The sequence below is a fragment of the Aquila chrysaetos genome, chromosome 6 (assembly GCF_900496995.4).
Source record: "Aquila chrysaetos chrysaetos chromosome 6, bAquChr1.4, whole genome shotgun sequence".
In the NCBI taxonomy this organism is placed as follows: domain Eukaryota; kingdom Metazoa; phylum Chordata; class Aves; order Accipitriformes; family Accipitridae; genus Aquila; species Aquila chrysaetos.
The window spans coordinates 2,529,658-2,553,321 of NC_044009.1; the positions used below are offsets into that span (position 1 = coordinate 2,529,658).

At 36.3% G+C, this 23,664-nt stretch overlaps 1 protein-coding gene across 10 annotated transcripts in view; it reads left to right on the forward strand.

Annotated features, from left to right (window-relative positions):
• The window catches only part of CFAP74 (cilia and flagella associated protein 74), a 94,205-nt gene that overhangs the window by 46,359 nt on the left and 24,182 nt on the right, over positions 1-23,664 (forward strand). For 6 of the 10 annotated variants that reach the window (XM_030017584.2, XM_030017582.2, XM_030017581.2 and 3 more), the window contains 15 exons: positions 928-1,074; positions 1,828-1,926; positions 3,772-3,876; positions 5,011-5,184; positions 5,753-5,863; positions 7,093-7,195; positions 7,938-8,095; positions 10,077-10,287; positions 11,186-11,368; positions 12,443-12,616; positions 13,758-13,876; positions 17,625-17,691; positions 18,147-18,236; positions 20,130-20,300; positions 22,222-22,396. In XM_030017584.2, the coding sequence (XP_029873444.1) occupies positions 928-1,074; positions 1,828-1,926; positions 3,772-3,876; positions 5,011-5,184; positions 5,753-5,863; positions 7,093-7,195; positions 7,938-8,095; positions 10,077-10,287; positions 11,186-11,368; positions 12,443-12,616; positions 13,758-13,876; positions 17,625-17,691; positions 18,147-18,236; positions 20,130-20,300; positions 22,222-22,396 (2,087 nt within the window). Of the gene's footprint in view, positions 1-927; positions 1,075-1,827; positions 1,927-3,771; positions 3,877-4,208; positions 4,269-5,010; positions 5,185-5,752; positions 5,864-7,092; positions 7,196-7,937; positions 8,096-10,076; positions 10,288-11,185; positions 11,369-12,442; positions 12,617-13,757; positions 13,877-17,624; positions 17,692-18,146; positions 18,237-20,129; positions 20,301-22,221; positions 22,397-23,664 lie in introns of those variants that run through there. The other 4 variants (XM_030017587.2, XM_030017586.2, XM_030017590.2 and 1 more) reach the window with 4 other exon arrangements.

Genomic DNA, 23,664 nt, shown 5'->3' on the forward strand with positions numbered 1-23,664 from the left:
TTTTTTAATATATACAGAGCTTTGTACCGCTGTGTAAAGTCAATTAGCACAGAATTGGTATGATGATAGATTAGTACTACACTGATTTTACAAGTAGGTGGTACAGCGGATTTATTCTCCTGAAGAAATAAATTTACATGTAACAGAGGTCATACATGAAAAGGAATTTAGTGGTTTGAATGTGCCCTTAAGTAGTTGCTGCTCTGTTCACAAAGATCAATGCACGGTTTGGCTTACCTTTGACAAGACTGTTAGTCTCCGCCCTGGAATGACCTGGCATAGGGTTATAAGGCATGATGAAAAGCTCAAATAATGTTTATTAGTATATGTATGTGGGAAGCTGCATAGGACATATGCCTACTACCAGTAAATGTTAACAGTGTTACCATTATCAACAGAGAAATTCAAAATACACCAAAATGATTTAAAAAAACCCCAACCACCCAAACCTTCAGACCTCTTCTTGCTATATGTTTAAGCAGACCAAAATGATAAGAGAGATTAGCTTACTCCACCAACTTATCAGCTGTATATAATATGTTTTAAAGTAGTTTAGAATGTTCCCTTTGAAGTTTTAAACTATTGTTTGGGAAAACTAGAATTTGCAAAGCCTAGGTATAATCAAGAGGAGCCACAGGCATTTGAAAACCAAGATATACAATTAATGCATTAAATGTGGGTATAAATATTCAACATCAGATATCCAAGTCTAAAAGTCTTGGCTTAAATGCACGTATGTAAACTTCTTGTACAGATTATGTTCATTTTTTTTTCCTTATTTATACTGGTCATATTTGTAACAGTGCGGCTACAATAAAACGGAAAACAATTAACCCACAAATGTATAAGTGCATGATGTACAAAGTTCACATAACTTTTCAATTCCTTATTATGTTTTCATTGTTAATCGTGTGTTTCAATTCAAAGGGAAAGCTTGGAACACTATTTGGGTGATGTTAATAATGTTCAGGCTGTGAAGTATACAGATAGAGTTTGCGTATTAACCTTACAGAGGAACCTAAAAGAGCTCAATGACATAGCCAAAGAAAAGGAACTTGTGGTCCAAAAAGTAAGGTTAGTGTTTAAGCGAACATATTCAATCAGCATAAATCACCATCAAATACTGTGATACTGTATCTGTTATAAATATTCATAGTTCATAGAATTTTTTCATTAAAGTTACTTGATGTAAACACTTGTTTAATATAACATATCCAATATATGACCAAACCCTTGTAAAGGTAATTACATACTTGAAAAAATGAAATACAATAATCAATGTTAAAGAAGAGGTGTTTGGTCTGGGAGAATTAGATCCTAATTCCTTTCAGTGATGTCTACACAATCCTGCTGGTTCAACAGTCAGTTGGAAACATCAAGTGGAAAATTTGTTGTAAACATTTTCCTAACTATAATAGAAATGGTAGATTAGAATCGGTGAAGTTACATACTTTAAGAAAAGCACCTGCTATGAGTGTTTTGCTATGTTAAGGTCACAGAGATATTCTTTACAAGCAAATATAGCTGAAGAAGGCTAATATAAAAAGATGTCATTTATGCTGTTGTCATTTTTTATATATCTGAACTATGGATGAAGTCAAAATAAATTCTTGTTACATTTTTCTGGATTTTTGGAGAAAATGTTTGAAATTAATAAGGGCTTCCGAAGAACCTCATAGTAAGATCTTAAAAGAAAAAGTGGGATGGTGGTGGGGAGTTGGGAGAAGGAAGGAAATCCTAGCTGTGAATCTTGCTCCCAGAAGGAAGAGTTTCTTCGGAAAGAGTAAAGAACTTATAAACTATAAATAATCTGTTTGTTTCTTGCAGAGACAAGCTGAGTACCTGTCAACTGCGGATCAAGATGCTAGCAAAGCAGCTGGATTGTGTAGACATTGAAATAGAGAAAGAGGAGGAGGCTGGCAATGTGTAGGTAGAGAGTGTTTCTGGGTACCAAAGATTACAGGCATCCATTATGTTTATCTGTGTGTAATTAATGAGATAAACTTTCCTGCTTTCATCTCTTCCTATTGTTGAGAAGTTGATAGAATTTTTGAGCATGTATATTAAAGATGTCAATAGATCAGTGATGAAACCCATTGCCATTCTCAGGTTAAGATGTAACTGCATTAGCTTGGAAGGCTATTCTGATACAAGGGTATTGCACTTTCAGCTAGAGAACAGAACAATGCGTTCATTCCCATGCTAGTGAACGCTAATCTTGCAGTCACTTTCTGGCTGACGTTTTTAGCAATAATTCCTCCTTTTGAAGTGAAGGATAATGGTGCATTGGCTTGGGAATCATTGATCTCTGTGCTTTCTGGTCTAGAGGTAATACTCTGTTAGGTAAACCAGTGCAGAAAGAGGTGGAAACTTAGGAATGGATAGGAAAGAGGCATATATTTTAAAATATAACAACAACATGTTATTAAATCAGCCTAGCCCATTACTGTCAATTATGTTTATCAGGGTCTCCATCACTTCTATTCAGTATGATGAACCAACACCAATGTGCTATGGCAGTTTTAGAGGTCATGGTTTTGCTTCTGGTAACTATTACAATCGGGATTTATGGATATATATGCCACTTCTTTTTTTGTTTTATGTTGTGAAATGTACAAATGCCTTTCGGGAGTAGTTCTGCATACAGGAGCTGTTCTGAAACACTTTTGCTATAAAGTGGGAGGCAATTTACTGTACTCTTCACATTTGGTTTAAATAGAAAGAAGTGGGTGGCTTGTGTACCAGGAACCAGTGTATTGTGAACAAACTTCACAGCTGCATTTTATGACCTGTGTTAATCTTCAAGTTAGTATATCGATGAATGATAGAATGATAAAGGTAGGTTAGCTGCCAAACTGGAATAGCTGCTTTAACAAAAAATGATGAGTTGAATGCTAATGAGACTCCTGTGATGGGTGCTAGTACTCCCTGTTCAGGATCTCAAAGAGACAGTTCTAGTAACAGAAATCAACAAAGACAGAAAAGCATTGTAGAAGTTCTTATGCTTATGATGGGTCAAATTTTGAGGTCTAGATATGCAGAAAAATAGCAATGCTCACAATCTTATATTTAGCAAGTGAGTAGTGGAGTAAAAAGACTTGATAAATTTCCGGCTTATAAAGCTTGAAGGTATCATGTCTTAGCAATAAAGAAAATACTAGCTACCATTAGCATTACTGATGCCCAATACAAAAATTTTGAAGTTAGAATAGTAACTGCAGGTAGAAGATCATTTCCAATTTTCATTTTGAGGAAGGGAGTTTATGTTGAATATTGCCAGTGCACTGTCTGTTGATTCTGTAGTGTGCTGTCTGCTAGTTTTCCTGGGTGGAGAAGACCAAGGATAATCAACAACTGTGTGGCAACCCTGCCGTTCTAGGCAAAGTACATGGAATATTGTAATGCCTTTTTAAAAGCAAAATCAGTCTAGGTTCTCTAGGTTTGCCTAAACTTATTTTTGTTAATAATTACTGCTTTTATCAGCTTGAGAAATGAATAGTCGCATTAAGCCGCTGGTCCGTGCTTTTGAAATAAATACTCCTCTGTAAATTTCAACCAATGTATAATAGTTGAAAGAAACCTATACCTTTGAATGAAGAATGGAGACTTAGAAGGCTAAATAAGAGACTGCATAAATCAGTGGATTTCTAATACATAAATCTCAGCCTCAAAGCTATTTTTTATTGTTGCTGATCTTGGGGGGGAGGATTTTTTTTTTAAATCTTTATTAGTTCCAATTTCTTCCTGATCATTTCTTTTTAATGTTAACAGCGCAGCCTTGTCCCGCCTTCAGGCAATGCACAGACGACTGTGCACTGAACTGGAGAAGGAGAAGGATTTTGAGTTGAAAATTGGTTTGACACTAAAAGAAAACATGTAAGTGAGGGAATGAGAAAACAGTGTGATGGGAGTCAATCTTTATTAAGTTCTTCATATGCTGTTTAATAGATTCAAAAGTCAATCACTACAGAAGTTGCTTGTAAATACTGAACTACATTTGCGGTCATGTGAGGCTGATTGCAAGGCAAAGGCTCTTGAGAGCGACTTTTAGCCTGAACAGTTCATTGCTTAGGAAATTGGTTGCTGTGGTATAAGTTGTGCACCTAAACAGGTCTCACTGTAAATGGAAAATAAGCTGAACTAAAGTAAACCTGTCTGTGATACTGATCTCTGAATGAGCATAAATACTTCTAATTTATGCCTCTTAGTGTTTTTAATAGGGCATGAAGGAAAAGATTGAAATTGAGGATGATGGAGACATTGTAGGGGTACTGTGTATTTTTATGCTAAGCTAATATTGCTGCTTGTAACTGTTCACACGTACTAAATTATTTATTTATATAAGACAGAATAAAACTGTCTTTTGCAGAAGGCAACAGGCGAGTGTGCTTACATTTTGGCAACAGAGGTACAACTACTAATGCCCCTACATCAAAGGAAGAACACAAGCATGAGTTTGTAGATGTGATTAACCAAGTGGTTAACCAGAATAGCGTATGTTCTGCTGCAGTGTTGTATAAGAGCTTTGAAGTGCTTGACTCATTTATTGTGTGATTAGCAATCACTATATTAATCTGTTTATATGTATCTCTATCATATCTAAATTCTTTCAGCAAAGCACAGAAGAATAAAAGCTATGGTGTCTCCGTGATGTTATTTACTGTTGAAGAAAAAGCTGTTTTTCTAATTTTTCTTGGTTTTCGTCTTTTCTTCTGGGCAAACAAGAATTTGAGAAACAGAGGCTTGAGCTTTATTTTTTTAACTTTCTTTTTAAAACCGGTATTTTTAATGTCTTTAAAATGAGATACGCTACTAGATATGAGCCTTAAGTCTGAAAGGTACAATACCTATGTCAGTAACAGGATATGATTTACAATATAATTTAAAAAAATAAAACAAAGCATGGCTAGATTTTAATTTTCACCTTAGAGCCTTACCTACTCAATAGCCTTAAGTAAGTGAAAGAATGTCAGTATTTCAGTGAAAACAGCTCATACTTTGCTTTTAAAGGCTTGAGATGTGGCAGATAGAAACTGAGCAGGGAAAATATGAAATCCTCCTTGAACAACTTAAAAAGGATCAGGAGGAGCTAGAGATGCAATACCAAGAACGAGCAGAAGTGCGGATTTGGAAGGAAAAAATAGCAGCACTGCAAGCGGAAGAAAATCGTCGGTCTAGAGAAAAGTAAGCGCCTATAAGTCAGACTCTGCTTCCTTTCTGCATATTATTTTTAGCCAATTCACTGTTTCAGGTGTTGAGAAGATTAGCTAATTCAAATACTAGTGGTATTGTGTTTCTTAGCTGGGTTTTGTTGCTTCAGGAATATTTTATGATGAAATGGAATTAAAGGAATTGCCCAAAGTCTTGCAGTTACTCAGGTAAAGGTTTCTGATCTCTGAAAATAAACTTGCTAAAGACAAAAACTGTGAATGCTTTTTGTCTAAGGAAATGGAGTTTATTAGATGAGACTAACTGCATGTGTCTGCATTGTTGTTGGCCACCAGGACCTTCTGAACTTACGATCAAGTTCATCAAGATTTCTTGGGGAGAAAGCAGATGCTAGTTTATCAATTTGTCGATAGGTTTTGTGAAAACAAGAGACTGGGGTGGAGGGGAGGGTGGCGGGCGGAGACTAATGTCCTCATTTCAGCACATATTAGTAAACTCCCCAGCCCCACCCTTAGATGTCATTGTGTTGGAAGCAAGATTTCCTTAGTCCTGCTGCAACTGTTGGTTTGCCTGTGTTTTGTAGAAAAGAGGAGGAATCCCGGAAAGAATATGAAGAAAGGCATAAAAAAATACTGGAAGATGCCAAAAGGAACCATGAAAAAGCAGTCTGCTTCCTGAGAAAAAGCATAGCAAGGTTATTGTTCACTCTTTTTCTATCATTGTATATTCTCTGGTGTACAATACTTTACCCTTTAGTCTTTGAAAAATAATCATTTTTCTGCTAGGCATGTCTTCTGTTACCTTGGAAATTTTCTGCCACAGTACCAGTGCTGTGAAGCATTCAAATCTTACATGGCACAGAAGGACTTGGAAAGAGCAAAATCCATTTACTGTCCTAGTGTGGTCTTCAGGTTCCCTGTAGCTGAAGGGACTGTCTTTTTGATGAGATGCAGAGGGGTCTGATTACTTGTAGGCACTAATAATGATTTGAAACATTTTATTACATATGTGTGTGTCATTAGCTGAAGTAGTATAACTAAATTCCAGGTTTGAAACTTGCATTCTGCCATTCTATATTCCCTCTGAAATGTGGTAAAAAAGCTTGCTTGCTGTCTGGTAAAATTGGTTGGTAGGCCATTTCTTTGTGCTCCTGTTCTTTTCTGGTTGATGGTAAATTAAATGTTCTCTTCATAGGTTTATATTTATATAATTACTGTAGTGTTGATTTATATTGCTACTAAAGAAACTGTGAACATTTACTTACTTTTACTTGTATATTAGGACTTTGATGAAAAAATGATTGAAATAATTGTACTGTTTCTGTGTTTATTTTTCATTAGATGGCATGTGCAAACTTATAATAATTAAGAAAAACAAACAACCAAATAGATTTTTTTTTTCTTTCCTCTGAGTAATGTATCAAATATATTGATCTTACTGATTTTTTTCTAGTTTATTATTATATTAGCTGGAATAGTCTCAGGCTTGATTCATGCCCACATATTTCTAGCTTTTAGAGTTTCTAGGGTTTATTTTTAGTGTGGGTACAAGTGGTTGGCTCATATAAAGTTCACTACGTAATTGTTTAGATATTGGTTATATGAGCAACACCTGAATTCTTACTTTATTTTAGCAACTAAACATATGTCATAATGTGGAACACATTCTTCATATTCAAAATTGAAAAAAAAAAGTTGTTGAACAAACTAGTTGAAAGCCTGTTGGCACTTGTAACTTGAGTGGTACCATATATAGAAGAGTCTTCCAACTGTTCCACTTTACCCACACCCAGTATCATAGTAAACACAGAGGCTTACAGGAAGAATGTTTGGTGACATTGACAATTACTACTTGTCAGGTTAAACATTCTAATACTAAAAGCTTTCCAGGATATGAGCCTGAAAGATTTTACTTTGCTTACAGAATTCATGAAAAAAATGCAAAGGAAGAAGCGAAAAATCAGGAGCATATGGAGAGAAGGATACAAGCTGTGCTTTCCCTGAAAAACAGCATAACTTCCAATAGGGTACTGCTGCTGTGGCTTAGATGGGGAATGAAGAAATTAACTTGTTAGACTGCTAGGTTTTAATGCAAGTAATTTCAGCTTTCATTGCAGAATTGTTGTGTGATGCTGTCAGACCACTGACCAAATCTCTTGAAACCGGGGAGAATTTAACTATAGGAGTAATGGTGTTAGATTTGCATGGGCAGATTTTGACACATCTACTTATGGAGTTTATTCTGTCAACAAGTTAGTTGTTCTGGTAGGGTAACCCTCTTGAAAATAATGCATACTACAAGTAAGTTCTCTGAAAACTCAGCCAGAAGCATTTCCAGTTATTTGGATCCCAATGCAGAAATACTTCATATGGAGAAAACATGGAAGAAAAACAGTTACCTAAGAATTTAAGTAATGTAAATTAAGAATTTTCTGAGCTACGCTACTTCGCTCTTCTACTTATGTTCTGTAGAATCTGAAGGAATTATCTTAATTTAATACCGATTTGGTTAGAACTGTATCTTTTCACATTGCTTCATTGAGTAGCATTTCAAGGGAAGGCTAGAAGGGTAAAGAAGTAGCCCTGACCTTTTCAGAGTTTCTGCATCTCAGCACACCATGACTACTCTGTATATTAAAAACAATAAGTTCTGCTTCAGAGAAATCTACCACAAATTTATACTTAGATAAGGGGACCAACACTAGATTCTCTGTTTTATATTCTTTAATATGTGAATCAAATATGTAACTGGTTTGTATGGCTTCATAGGAAAAACTCCAAACTCTCCAGGTTTGGAACAAAGCAATGGCCTTTGAGGCAAAGAAGCAGGAGATGAAAATGAGGGAAGCTATCCTAGCAGAAGGAGGCAATGTTGCCAAGGAAATTTTTCTCCATAAACGACTGCTAGAGCATGAAAAACAGAAACAGTAAGTATTCATATCTTTGTTAAACCCTCAGCTGCTTACTGGTGCTCATGCAGGAATATATTGGAGCTCTGAATCAGATTCCGAAAACATAACATCTATGATGCTGTCTCAAGGGAGTGAACTCATTCTTATACTCTGTATTTGTGATATTTGTATAGTCTGTTTAAAGTGCCTTGAACTTCTAGCTTAGCTGTATTATTCAGAGAGCCAAAGTTAGGATCCCATGTTCTATGAGTAGTGCAAAGAAGATGAACTACTCCAGGAGGGAAATTCAGTGAACCTAAACTGGATGCCTGAAGTAACTGTACTTCTGCATCTCCCGAACACTTTCCCTATAAAGATTGAATAGCTTTCTTAGGCTTTTAGAGACAATCTCTGGAACATTGCACTGCAGTAAGGTCAGAAGCAAGGTACTTTTTTTTGATTGAAGTTACTCCTCTGCCTTTGTAGCAAAGTTGATAGGTATGTGCCTGCATCTCATCTGCTCCAGTCCAAAGCTTAATTATTGTTTTTAACCACATATGAAGATGAATTTGAGCTAAGATATCAAACAGGGTGGCTGAGGTATGTGTTTCTGCATGCTGGCTCTGCTACAAGGGCAGTAACCTGTAGCAAATGTTAGAGATTTAAAAAGTAAAGGTTCAGTAAGTCTTAAGTTTTGATTAAATAAAGCTTCAGTCTTGACAGCTGCATAACAGCACTTCTGCTATCCCTAAATATGTTCTGAAAATCGTGTTAATAAAATAATCATATTAGTTCATAGAGGTCTGCTGGAAATATCCAAATCTATTTAAGTTTTTAATCCTTTTCACCTTGCTTGCTTTCTCCCTTTCCCTGTTTCCCTTTGCAGGCCAAGGGAGATCACAGTTTGTTAGTCTTAACGTTAGTTATGTCATGTTCCTCACAGCAGTTCTTTTCTAATTTCAGCTACCATCCTGCTAATCTGCTGAAGAACTGCTTAGTTATTTCTCCCAGGGCTGCCTTTCTCCTTTTCTGTGAAGGGATATTCTGTTTTCTCTGAGTATATTTCAGGGTGAATATATACTTCTGAATTATCTGCAAAAGAACATAGCTCTTCAGTCATTAAAGCCATTATGTCATTGATTTATATATCACCTATAAAAAGATTCATAAAGACAAGAACTGATCATAGGAGCAAAGGATGGCTTTATACCTGGGGCATATAGCACTAGGTATAGCATTGCTGTGTCGTTGTAACCATGATTAACTTCTTTGTACCATGATTTTCCAAAAATGTGTTGTAAATACAATGCCATTTATCTCCTGCAATGGGGCATCATGAGGCGATGTGCTTAAAGTGGCTTAAGCTTAAAGCTACTTAAAGTGCTTCAGTAGGCAGTAGCCTGTATTTAAATGAGAGGTGATATTTTCTTTGCTCTTATTTAGAATCAGTAATTATTTATATGGATTAGTTGAAGAGGTGAAAGTCTGTATTAAAAGCCATCATTAGTGTGGGTAATATTTGTTGCAGAAAATTGTGTATTAAATTGCTGGTATTAAAACTGAGATTAAATTATCTACTGTCACTTTTGTCACATTACCCACAGTGTGTCATAGAATTTGTAGTAGCTTTGAGTTCATATCTTCCAAGTTCAGTACTTGCATCCTTACCTTTAACCATTCTTCCTCCCTTTTATTAAATCCATTGGATTTCAGATAGGCAGTTTTCTTTAAATAGCTAACTATAGGTTAGGAAAATTATTTTAAAACTTTCTTTTCAGTAGCAATGACTGGTATGCTTTGTCAACTCCTCAACTTCTAAAACACTGTAATTGAGTATATTTAGTCCGCAAAAATGTATAAATAGCCTCTGAATCGCCTGGTGTCTTGACACAAATTACCACTGCACCCAACTTAAAGACTTATGGTTTAGCTTAAAGGCTCAGAAGAAACTGGACTGTAGTTAATATTATTAGCAAACAACAGTTGGTTTAATATTTCTTACAACATTGTATTACAGAGCTTCTAGAGAACTGCAAAAATCAAGAAAAATTGAGATTGTATCTCAAATTTTGCAAGAAAAAGCTTCTCTTTACAAGCAGAAAAAAAGTCAGTCCTGTACTAAGGCAATTAAGGGTGGTGGTAAACTTGACGATTCTTTACGGTGGAGAATGAAAACATGGCAATATATTGAGAAGACCTGGAAACATTCAGCTGGAGCAATATCACAGGTGAACAAAGGCCTAAGAATTAACTGTCTTTATTTTTTGTCAAAGGTGCAGGGCAGTGAATTCTTTGGTCTGTGAATAGCACAGGCTACAACCAAACAGCAGACAGTACAGAACGAGTGGGGAGTAAGTTCTCCATTAGATCTCTTAATGACTTAGTCTCCTTTTTCTTGAGTGTTGGTGCTTGTATGAATAAAGACATTGTCCTGTTAGGTGGGAGAGGGCAGGGGTTTAAGGGCATTTGTAAGAAGAGGTGAATTTTGAAACACATGAATTGCAACGGGCATCAAAAACCACGCAAAGTACCCTCACTTCCTGTTTAATTACCTTCATCCCTGAGTAAAGATTCAGATCAGTTTGTCAGCACAGGAGAAATGTTTCCACTGTATTAGAAAGGAGACAGTGGTTCTCTCCAGCTTCTTGGATGTTTTTTTTTATCTGTGCAGTATTCCAGGGAGTACTGGCCTGGAAAATGGAGATGGAGTGAATTGAACTCCCTGATGAAACTAGTGGCTTCGTGCAATCTTTAGGTATTTAAAAGAAAAGGGGTGGGGGAGAGGTGTTTGGTAGAAATAGTCATACTACAACAAAACAACAAAGTCCTTGGTTATGACGTGATACACAAAACGTTCAGAAACTACAGTCAGTATTCTCATGCCTGAGGACTAGTTTCTAGCCTCCTATAGTATACAGTTAACGTCATATAGATGCTTTTAACATAAGATTTTGTCAGTATTCAGTGTCTTAAGAATGGATCGACCTAAGTTGTCATCTTTGGCCTCTGAGCTTTATAGACCTGTCATTTTTGTGTTAAAAGATCTCCGAAACTGTTAACTGTTGAAGTAACTGTCCTCTAGTAATTTTTAACTGTATCTTCAAAACTTATGTTCTTTCACAAAAGTCGTGGTGGTCTCGGACAGCTTGTTCCTCAGCTGATGTGAGAACTGCTTCTGTAGGAGAGATTTCTGAAAAAATACCCCATGATGTGCTCTGTGAAAGTGGTGAAGATGAGAAAGGGAGAGACGACACCCTAGTAGAACCAGAGTTCCCAGGACTTTGGAGTCAGGAATGTGACTTGCACAAGGTAAATGTTGTGATACCTATTATTAGAAATAGAAAAGAAAAAAAAAAGTGGATGAGATTCTTTTGTAATTGACCCATTGTGAAATTAGCCTTCACAAAATTTTGACAGTATCCATAAAAGTATCTTAATGGATTAGAAAAGTTTCATTTGCCTTTCTAGTTATTATATATATCTGAAGTAATGACACTGGCAAGTGCTGTTTTAGGAACCTTGCTTAAAAACAGTAATTATCTATTTTGCATTTAAAATGCAGACTTTATTACGTAGATGTAGAGACTCAGATGTGAGAATATCATCAGAGTAATTGCTGTTTGACCCTGTTCTTGTAGTGTTTGTTCTTTTAAAGAGAAAACAATACTTCAATTCTAGTTCAGAGATATGTGAAGACATACATCACATCATGTACACTTGTTTAAAAAAAACTAAACATGACTTTCTGTTGAGTCGGCAACACAGTTTCCTTTATGTGGAGACAACTTTTTTCGTACCATACTAGGCAAAGAAAAGCATATCTTCTAGCAAAGTAGTAGTATTCTATACTCTAAACAGAAGTAAATAATACAGTCTTATAGAGTGGAATTGTGTAGTTAAGATCTTAAATGTTATTCCAAGGTATACTTGCATATTCTGCTTTTTTGAGATGTAGAAGACCTTTAAGAGCAGACTTTATAATCAATCAAAAAGAAATAATGTCAGTACATATTCATAGACTTGCATGAAAGAAGCACTGGGCCATAACTGAAATGTTCCAGTGCAGTTAGCTGCTTTTTTTCTGAATGGGTATTTGTTTAAGAAGTTGAGGGGAAAAAACTCTTTAAGTGCAGAAGAGCTAATACTCCCATTAAAACCACTATGTCATACTGTGGGATGATGATAAGCTACACAACAGACAGCTGAAAATAAATTAAATTCTTCATGTAGAAGTTGGGAGGCTGAGTTTGATCTGGAGAGAAACAGACAAAGGCTGGCCAAATACTAAAAGATTCCATTTGCAGACTTTTTTACTTTGAGCTATGGATTCTGTGATCACACTTACTTACAGTCATGGTGGTTTTTACTGATGTTCCTTATTAGATATCCAAAGAAGAAATGGGTCCAAACCAGCTGGCTACAAGGGTAGTGACAGAAGAGATTTTTGAGAAAAAAAAGGAGGAGCTCCAAACTGGAATTTTTCAGAAGCAAATAGGGTCTGGTCATGAACGTAAGGGATGTACTTTCTATAGTAAACCAAGTTGCATTCATTTCAAGGTTAGTGGCCATTCTGCATAGGATCTATAAAGAAGATGTATGTATCTACTGTATGTATATACCAATGTCTTGATCAAAATTCTGTTGCACTGGGAAGAAAAAAAAAATTCTTGTTTTTAATAGCTCTAGTCAAACCTAAAACTGTATTCACCTTTTTTTCTAGCAGTCTCTTAGGTAAGTTATAGTCAGCTTAAATAAACTACTTAATTTTACTACTTAAGTCTAAATTATAAAATACTTCCTTTACTTAGGGGAATTTAAATACTGTCAGAAAGGTGAGCAAATGATGAAACGTCTTGTTAGACTGTGTTCCATGTCTTTTAGAAGGCAGCTTAACTGTTACTTATGTATTGTTTGTATATACATTATTGCTAGAAAATAATGTCCTTAAAGAAGTCATGCCTACAGTCCAGTTAAGATTTCAGTTTGCAAGTGACCATCATATTGTACTGGTCACGAGGAAATGGAGCTGCAGTTTATCTCTGTATTCTAATTAACAGGTGTACTGTGAGAAAGCATAACAATACGCCTAGTTCTCCTCTGTACTTGAAAAGGTTGCTAGTGTGGCGCATCAGACAAGTCTTCTAACTGTGTCAGAGAAACTTGCTGCCAGTTAGCCTGCAGGACTCTTCTTGTCTGTGTGTTAATGAATGTGCCCAGGTATACAGCTTTCATGGTGTTCTGGTTTTATTAGGAGCTGGGAGCCTGTCCCTTGCACTGAAACAGCAGACCTCCATTGGAAGACAGTGGCACCTAGCTCTGTGTTCAAAAAATCTATATTGTCTTTGCCACACGCAGTCTTAAATTGTTAACAACTCTATTAGACCGTGAATGCGACATGAGGTCTTTGACATTCACTGGAGGAAAAGACAGAGCAGCTTGGTGCATTAGCTGTGCACAAACCCAGATAATGTTGCCCCAACCGTGAAGCATGAGTTCCTGGCTTTATAGGCTGTATGTTTTAAACGGGTTTGTTTGGAGCAAGGCAATGCTTTATGGGATTATACAATACTTTGAACACAGGCCTGTGATCCCAGTAGGGACTGTGAGCACAGCTGTGGTAAAGTAGTTGGTCTTGTCCTTACATGTGTAAATGCTACTTCCTGTAATTCACACCACCTGGTATGTTTGGTATTACAAGGATTTTGATGTTGGTCAAATCTACAAAAAGAAGATAGTTTTGATAAATGCATCCTACAGTGTTAACTTCTGCAGACTAGTGGGAGTCAGTGAATGGCTCAAGGACTTCATCAGTATTCGGTAAGTACAATTAACTGTAGAATAGTTGCTTGTTTTACCTTAGTACTGCAACAGGAGATGTAACCATATTCTGTAGCAAATTAAATAGATTTCAGTAATGTCGTGGTTTAACCCCAGCCAGCAACTAAGCACCACGCAGCCGCTCACTCACTCCCCCCGCCACCCAGTGGGATGGGGGAGAAAATGGGGAAAAAGAAGCAAAACCCAGGGGTTGAGATAAGAACAGTTTAATAGAACAGAAAAGAAGAAACGAATAATGATAATAACACTAATAAAATGACAACAGCAATAATGAAAGGATTGGAATGTACAAATGATGCGCAGTGCAATTGCTCACCACCCGCTGACCGGCACCCAGCTAGTCCCCGAGCGGCGATTCCCCACCCCCACTTCCCAGTTCCTATACTAGGTGGGACGTCCCATGGTATGGAATACCCTGTTGGCCAGTTTGGGTCAGGTGCCCTGGCTGTGTCCTGTGCCAACTTCTTGTGCCCCTCCAGCTTTCTCACTGGCTGGGCATGAGAAGCTGAAAAATCCTTGACATTAGTCTAAACACTACTAGCAACAACTGAAAACATCAGTGTTATCAACATTCTTCTCACACTGAACTCAAAACATAGCACCGTACCAGCTACTAGGAAGACAGTTAACTCTATCCCAGCTGAAACTAGGACAAGTAAATACATCTAAATTATTATATTCCATTCTTGGTCGATGTGGAAAGGAACTGTGCCTCAGAGCTGAGGAGTAAGAGGCTTACTGAGCCTGAGCTGCATGTCATTGGTTTCTGTAGTGGTGATAGCAAGGGACCAGTCCCTAATCTGTGGAAAGCAAGGTAGACCTGTGGTAACTGCCAGCCCTGAACAAGTAGACAGCTTTTTTCAAAAATGTCAGACCCTTTTAAAAAGGGGAAAATGATCTCTTTGTAGGTACAAAGAAGTAAAAGAGGACCCAAGCTTCTTTTTAGGCCACGATAAGGGCCTTTGAGCCTAGGGAAACCTCTTTCACCAGCTGCCATCCTTCATAGCATGATTCACACTGATTTCCAGATTACTGCTGAAGTTTAAATGTGAAGAAGCTGATGAAATAAAGGAATCAAATCTCAGAGCAAAGAGCACTTAAATTGAAATCCTGTGGTCCTTCCATCAATCCATTCATATAATCCTGATGACAGGTTATATAATGAAGTACTCTGTCCAGTTGGGAGAGATTGCAAGTTAATCTCAGTTTAACTATATTGATAATTTTATTTGACTGTTTGTAAATAAACAAATAGAAGTATTCCTAAATTGTTTCTTTTTAAGAATAATTCAGAGACTAGCTTTCTCTGGAGATATTCCAAGCCTTTAGAAATATGAAATACTACTTTACACAACTTGCCTTTTATCTAAAAAATGAAGTCAAGAAAATAATATATTTACTTGGAACTCTGTGAAACAAACAAAAAAATTGATTGTAGTTTAGCCTAAAAGTGAAAAAATGCTAAAGCTCTTGTTTGTGTGTAAGTGAAGCTTATTGACGAATAGCAGACATCAGAGGAAATTCATTTGGCTAACATAAAAAGTTAAGGTTTCGACTCTTATGGCTGACTGACCTGAAGAAACAATTTCTGTGACTGTTTAATCATACCCCAGTGAAATAAACAAGTTGTATTATCGCAGTAACTGATTTCCTACTCCAGAGATCCTTTTACAGCTCACTACCCACTGCCACTTCGTAGTGATAGATTGCACTTGGAATTCCTAGCTAGCTTGATAAGAAAAATTATGGTGCATAGTTAAGCCATTCCTTGCCCACTTAGTCCCTATAAAAGTACATTGGAATGTGAACATAGTGCAGTTCTTGACTGAATGTAATCACTTGAGAGCTATAAAATCTGAATCCAGCTGCTGTAAAAGATCTTGGTAAAGATGTTTAGCACTTTAGTCACAGACTAATGGAGATGCATAATTGACCATGATACAGCAGAGCACTTAAGCTTTTAAACTTGCTCTGGTGCTCGGCTGAATATGAATGTAGTTTTTTGCTTGTTTTGAAATTATGGTATGTGGATTTAATTTTGACCCACTTATAATACATGCTTAATTTCTATTACAAAGCCTGAAGCTACTATCTTCTGACAAAAAGTTTTTTCCTGCTCTCAAAGACTGATTTTTTTTTTTTCCTCACTTAATATGTTGGACAGTTGCATATTTTAAATCAGCACCTCTGATTTGTGACGAAAAATGAAACAACTCTTTCTGAAAGGCCTAAGTCTTTCCTTGTTATAATTACCTTTCAAAGTACTCTCCAAATACAAATTAAACATCAAATATTGTGAATAGAATGAGTCAATGATTTTTCAATGTCTGATGAATGAATTCCATTTTTTTCAAATTGGTTACCCATACATTTGCCAGATAGATAGATAGATAGCAAAAATAATCTATCGATCTTATTATCCATTGTCATATTACTAACAATTTGAACAGCACAGTTCAGATTTGTAGGCACTGATCTTACAGATAATGCTTATCTCTTCTCAAGTAGAACCATACATAAATTGTTTGTTAAAAAATAGTTTTACCAAGTATTTAGAAAATACCCAGTACATCTAAGCTGTCATGATATCAGCTGTCCTCTAAATCACTTGCACAGATAGTTATAGACATAATGCTTGAGAACTGTTATCAGTGATGGACACTATATTTGCTAGTAAAAGGCTATGTTTTAGTGGTTAAAATGAGCATTATTACATCCCCACGCAATGGGAGCGTGTTCTTAGCATAGTGGTTCTGTGTGTGTTTGTGTGTTTGGCAGCCTATGCTCTAAATCATAAATATTTTATCAAGGTAACATTTGAAATAAAGGAGCTATTACTTAAAGCCTTTCTCAGGAGAAACTGCTAGTGATCTGTTCTGAAGGTCAGTATACAGATGCTTATTTCCCTATTCACATTTTAAGCTCCTGAATTCTGAATAGTGTTTCCCTTTTTGAAAATGTTTCATCTTGCTTTTGTTTGGTTTTAATTTTGTTTTGATAAAATTGTGATTAGCGTGTATGTTCTGTATTTCAGTATGGCCCAGTTTGCTTAGGTATTCCCATGGCTAACAACATTTAGTTATCTATTTTGTCTAGCTTCCTTTCTGTTTCTGTCCGGCAGAATAGGTCTCCAGTAGTGCCTTAATTTCATTCAGAGTGCAGCTGTGAGATTTCTTGTCTTCTGATGGGCATTTTACTTGCATCACAGAGACCATGAAATGAGGCATTGAAACGAGTGGCTGTTTCTATTCAAGATAATTTTGATACAGTTTGCAGCAAGCAGCACGTTCTCTAATCGTTTGCAGCTACCTTCTTTATTTTCCCTCTTTGTTTACTGTTTGGGCAGGGGAGGTGTTACAGAGCAACACTCAAAATGGATAATGGGAGAAGACTTCTGCCTAGTTGTTAGAATAGGCGATTGGTCCACCCTGTTCTTGATGATATTATTGAGCCTCAGCTTCTTTGTGTGTAGCATGAAGGCAATAATTCTTGTCTTTTAAAAGCACTTTAAGACTTTCTGAGTAAAGCCTCAATAAAGAATCATCCTTTGTAGTTTTACCATTGCAGCAGGGTTCTGTAGCTTTTCATTAATCTGTCACTCATTCTGACTTTTCTAAGTAATTAATCCAAGTGGGGAAAAAAAAAAATCTTCCATTGTTACCAGAATAGGAGCTGGATGTTTCATGCATAGCTTTAATTTGGAGTTTTATGTTTATTATCTCCATAGTTTTGACCCACCTGGCAAAATGTCTGCTGGAATGTCTTGTGAAGTAGTGGTAACATTTAAGCCGATGGTAAGTGCACCTGAGTGCTAAGTTACACAATGATGAGAATCCTAGTATAACCCACTAGTCTGATTAAAACATCATTAATTTAATTTCTTAACTGTTAGTAAGGAAACAAACTACATTTCTAGAAAAGGTACTGTTGTACTTGGACAACTGTGTGCATGTTCAAGCTCTGTTAAATTGTAATAAGGCATATTCTAAGTGCATGTTTTTGAAGAATGCATGTCACTAAGTATTCTTGGAGTATGTTTTGAAACTTGCTTCAAACAAAATGATTTATAATACTGCCTAGCTAAAGTTAGCCAGGCAGTTACCAAAGACTCTTTTAAAGTGGACATGTAGAATCTGTAGATACATTTTCATATGTTACTCAAAGAATGAGTGAAAGCATTTTTCATCAGACTACACAGGCTAAATCTTTGCAAATTACATGGTTGGTTTTTTGTTTGTTTGTTTCCTAGATAAATGAAACTCTGGAAGGAGAAGTCATGTTTATGGCACAGACAGGTTCTTTTTCTGTTCCATTGAAATGTACAGCCAAGAGATGCATTGTAAGTGACTTTTAAGTATGTTCAGAGTCAGTATAACAACAGTAATAGAAGTGTGTGAGAGCATAAACATTATTGAAAATATTTAGCAAGAGGTATTTATATTTCTTTCCTTTTTTTCCTTTTCAATGGAGAGTCTCTTTCCAGAAAATGATTCATTCCTTAGCTTCCCAGACTACACTGACATTTATACAAAATTATCTTAATGGATTTACTTAACTATGAACTGCAACTTTAACTTCAGAGTGGAAATAACTGAACTAGTTCAGTTTAGAAACTGATGACACAATGTTACATTGTGACTGGAGGGAAGAGAAATGGTGGCCGGAAATGAGCTATGTTTTTCTCCCTGTAATTTTCGGAAATTCCATCCCAGACCTGCAGTAGTTTATTCTTAACTTTAATTTTCTATGTGGACAAAAATCAAAATATCACAATATCTTTCTATCTTTATTGGCATTTATATAAAGCATCTAATCTCTCCTTTCTTTCAGCATCTCAAAATCTTTTGAGAATTCTATACTGAATTTTAAGCTAAGAACATAATTTTCTTACTGTTAAGAGGTGAAACTACAGGCAGCACTTTTTTTAGATACCTTAACTTCCTATGAGCTAACGTGAAGAAAGTATTTGATAAAAGCAACAACTTTGTTTTTAAATTACTTCCTTCACAACTAAGAGCAGCCTTGGCTTTACAGGCCAAAAGAAATTATAGATGAGAATATACAGTGCTAGAGGAAAAAGGTTATTCAAGGAGACACCCAGTATTGGAATAAGACTGGCAAATGCAAAATTTGGGGTATACTGGGAGCATACTTATTAATAAAAATTTAAAAATTATTTTTAAAATGCTTGAGACCTATGAATGTCTTCCTGGAGTTTGTAATATTATGTTTCAGTAAAAAGAATAAGATTGTATGTAATGATTCTTTACTGGACTGCACATTGAAACTTTTGTACGCAGGGAAGTGAATCAAGAATAATCTGTTACACAGAAAATAGAAGCGGGAAGTAACTGAAAGGTAGTGCCCTATAATTATTATATTAGCACTCTAGCAAAGTATTAAAGGATGTGCTTAATTTTAAGAACTTGTAGGAAGCTAAAATGATACCACATCAATATTGTGTACTTAAATCTGACTATGTGTATCAGACTCTTTGATGGTTTTCAGTTAAAAGACCTCAAAGATGAGAATGCTCAATGCAGTAGAAAGCCAGCACATGAAGCTTTAAACAGAGGAGTAGTTTTCTTCACCTAGAGAATTCATACCATCATTGTGTGGTATTTACATGCAGGAACTCCCGTTCTTTATGCCCTGAAAGTGGGAGGAGTTCTGCTGTAAGCAGGATACTAGCAAGCAACCAAGTTGTCTTTGTCTTTTGGTGCTTTAACTTGAATTACAAGCCTTTCGTTATCCTACACCCGGTTACAAAGTCATGAAAAAATTCTATATGAAGTAGTGTATTACTTTTTAAACTGGTTGTAAACCATGGTAGCTCAAAGAAACAAGAAAGGATGTGTTATAAACTGATAGATAGTCACTATATGATGTTAAATGCTGCTTGCTTCTCAGCTTGATGCTACTAAAACCATTTTACTGTAACCCAAGAGCAACAATGTTGAATTAGTATGTAAATATTAACCTACTTCCAGAGTAACTACCTGAAGACTCACGCAAGCTGCTACTATGAACAGAATTTAACCTTGGCTTCTACAAAAAGTTGTTGGCTTCTACAAAAAGGCAGAAGGATACCCACAATTCATGTTATTATTTGATACCATCTTTGAAATGAAATAAGAACTTTAAAGTCCTATTCTTGAAAAGGTGGATGCTTATTCAGTTGACATTACTGACTATCTAGGACAGCAGTAATTAATGGTTTATCTTCTCACAGCTGGCACTAGATAAAGAGCTCATTGACTTTGGCAGCCATGTGGTGGGAGAGACAATTTCACGGACCATCAATCTGACAAACAGTGGAGCTTTGGGAACAAGATTCAAAGTTCAGACGTCAGCAGGTGACAGTAGTACATGCAGAGCAACAGCAAAGTCTTCTGGAAGAATGGTAGGTTCAAAAGCATTTCCCTAAATTGAAAGAAACGTTTTGCTTTGCAGAGTGTGATAATCATACAGAATCATAGAACAGATCAGGTTGGAAGGGTCTTCGGAAGATCATCTGGTCCAACCTTTAGCACTTTGTTTATGTTTGGGGTGGCATATTTTAATATAATCTGTTAGACCCCCAAATATCACAAGACAAATTTAAAAACAATTATTGGGGGGGTGGAGCCAACAATGATAATTGTTTTTTAACATTTTAGTCATTTATGTCATGATTCCTATTTTCTCCACATCCATGAAAATTAGGAAGAAATACTTTAGTTAAAAGAGGAGATTCTGACAGAGTCATTTAACATCCCAGCTCCTGGACTTCAGAAAAATGCCAACTGTTGCAAAACTAGCAATGAAGTAATGAGAATTGGAAGCACTAGCCTGTGATCTTCCTTTAAAAATTCAGAGCTGTTCGTTTAAATTTCCTGTCAAAGAAGGACAGTCAGAGTTACTGACAAGCCGTTGTTACAAGGGTAGAAGTCTTCTTAGTCAAACTAAGAATTACATTGAGGGCTGTTGCCTGAAAACTATAATAATAAATAGTGTTAAAAGAATTGAAGAAAAATGTCTGAAATCAATAGTAGAATGAATGCAAGTGATTGTAATATTGTGTCCTGTGGAATGTCCTGGGTGGGAATGAAGTGGAGACTGTTGAAGAAACATACCAAAACTCACTTGGTGCAGATACTTGGTGCAGAGCTGACAAAATGTGTGGTGTTAGACCTGATACTGATTGCTCCTACAGCATGCCAATTTCAAAGTTGACAGAAAACTGAGGAATTCTGACAGCTGTACTCCTCCATGTAGCAGATAATTTTAAGTGAGAAACATTTACAAAGAAAGTATGCATACAACTGTCTTTGCATGTCAGCACTGTGGGGCAGATTTCTGAGAAGACTGAACAGCTTAAGTCTGAAGATTTACTTGCTCCTTTTCGAAGTAAGTTGTGGATTTTATTCTTAAAGTGGGGAAATCTTCAGATTTAAAAAACCAACCAAACAAAAAAAAATGCACCCAAACAACAAACCCAACCACTACCCACTCATTGTGGTAGGAACTTGTGCTTTGTAATTCCTGTGTTGATTAATGTAATTATCATAGATGTTCCTTTTTCCTCAAGTGTTGCATAGGTAGTACCCATAAATAGATTTCACAGGTCCTTGACCAGAGACAATATCACTACTAGGTTGCATATCTTTGTTATGAAGTGCCTACATGTTCTTGTAAACACAATGCAGATGCTTCATCTTTGTTCCATCAGTGCAGCCTTTAACTTCTTTGATTGTTGAAGAGCAATTGGCTCAGGTGGTTTTCAAAATCATCTACTTGACAATCTAACCCAGTTTTAAGTTTTAAGAGAAGGGTTGACCTCTCATTTTTTTAAGCACTACATTAAATAGTATGTACAGTGAAACTGCTGAGCTGTTTGCCATGGTTTTCAACTCTCGTACTATGCTTATGTTAAAAGTGTGGTTCAAATAAAGAATTTGTGAAATAACACTGTCTGGGTTTTCCTTCTGTATTCTGTCTTTTGTAGGTGTGTAATAAACAGAAGTCTAGTTCTAGGAGACTTAGATTTGGCATTGAACTGCCAGTGTTAGTTCTGTTAATTGTAAAATAACTAACACTATGTTGTATTGCTGCTGTTATATTATCTACCTGTTTTGGGCAGCCAGCAAAAATTAAATCTGCTCATTGATAAAGGTCTAGTAGAATGTGCAGTTTTTAGAAAGTGCAACATGTTTCTCCATTTATAACGTGGAACAGTTGCAAGAAAACACAAGTCTGATTTGCAACTGCTTAATAAAATTGCAGCTGGCACAAGCTAGATGACCAGTTGCAGTATAAAATGTTTTTTCTGTGTTTTCTAATAGGTTACTCGACATTTCAGTGACTGTGTCCCTGAACAGAAAGTCAGCAATAGTCCTGTGACATCTGTAGTTGAAAAGAAGGAACAAATTTGTCCTGACCATAGTGAAGAAGTGACCTACTGTGTAGCCCAGGTGGAGCAGCAGAGGACTGAGACAAGCCTGAGCAGTAGTTCCACAGGTGAGATGACTATTTTAGAAAATTGGCAGCACAGTTTCCCAGGCTAAGCATTATCCATTTGTGGAGTTTCCTGTAAAGAACTGTGGAATTCAGTTTGCAAAGTTACTCAGTAAATTAAGTAGTTCATCATTCTAGTAGTAATGTTACATTTCTTTGTATGCTGTCTCACAAAATATTACTAAAAATAATGTACTGACACCATTATATCAAAAGCGGCAGAGAATCTCACTTCTCATTAGCGATCAACAATTCAGTCTCAGAAGAATACAGAAACCAACTAGCTTACAGAAACTGCAAAATTGTTATCATTCTTGTCTCAGCAACTGAATACCCACTTCTCGGAATAGAAATCCACATGACAGGTTTATTTTTATAGTCTGTAATTCTAGGAACAAGGAAGCAGAAAGATGAACCTCCTCAGACATTTTCCATCTCCATTCCTAATGTTTACGATGTGCTTAATAAAATCCAGTCTTGTAGAAGAAAGACTTTCTTAATTTCTTTATTGTCTGTATTCTTTAATGTTTCTTCTGGATATTGATCGTTCCAATTGCAGGAAACTAAAAGTTCCATGAAAATGTTGTGGGTGGTTTTGCTTTTTAAATCTGGGATCTGTATTGTGAAATGGAGTGATTCCATAAATCACAGTAGCTGTCGCCACAGAACGCATACCTTTAAAGATGTTTTCAGAATTTAAAAAAACCACCCAACTAAAAATTCCATTGCTTTGGCACATTAACATATCTCACGACATCCTCATCTTTTTTCCTGCTTAATGTGAAGCATATGGTTGCCAGTTGATTACTGCCATACAGTCCAGCGTCAGCTTCATCTGTCTCATGATGCATTAGTTTAAGGCACTTTGAAGCCCTGGTCGGAGACTGTTTAATTAAAAGGTACTTATTATTGCAGTTGTTTTGAAAATGAAGTGCAGTAGCACTTCCACTTGCTTTGCAGGTCCTCCTGGCTGCATTGCTTTGTCCCACTGAAATTGTTCTTAAAGCCCAGTTCACACTCTCAGCTGAATTTGCGTTCTTTGATATAACAATCTCCAATATATACTGTATCCTACTGAAACATCATTACTGTTATTCTGAAGTGGAAGGCTCAGGTTCCTCAGGTAGACTTCTGGACCTGGGCAAAGTTGTATGGCCAAACAGAAATTTCCTTCTAGACATTTATATTTCCCCATTGTTAGCATATATTATTGGATTTGCAATGTTGACCAAAATCAATGTACTTCTGCTCTGTTTGATATTTTTGTTTAG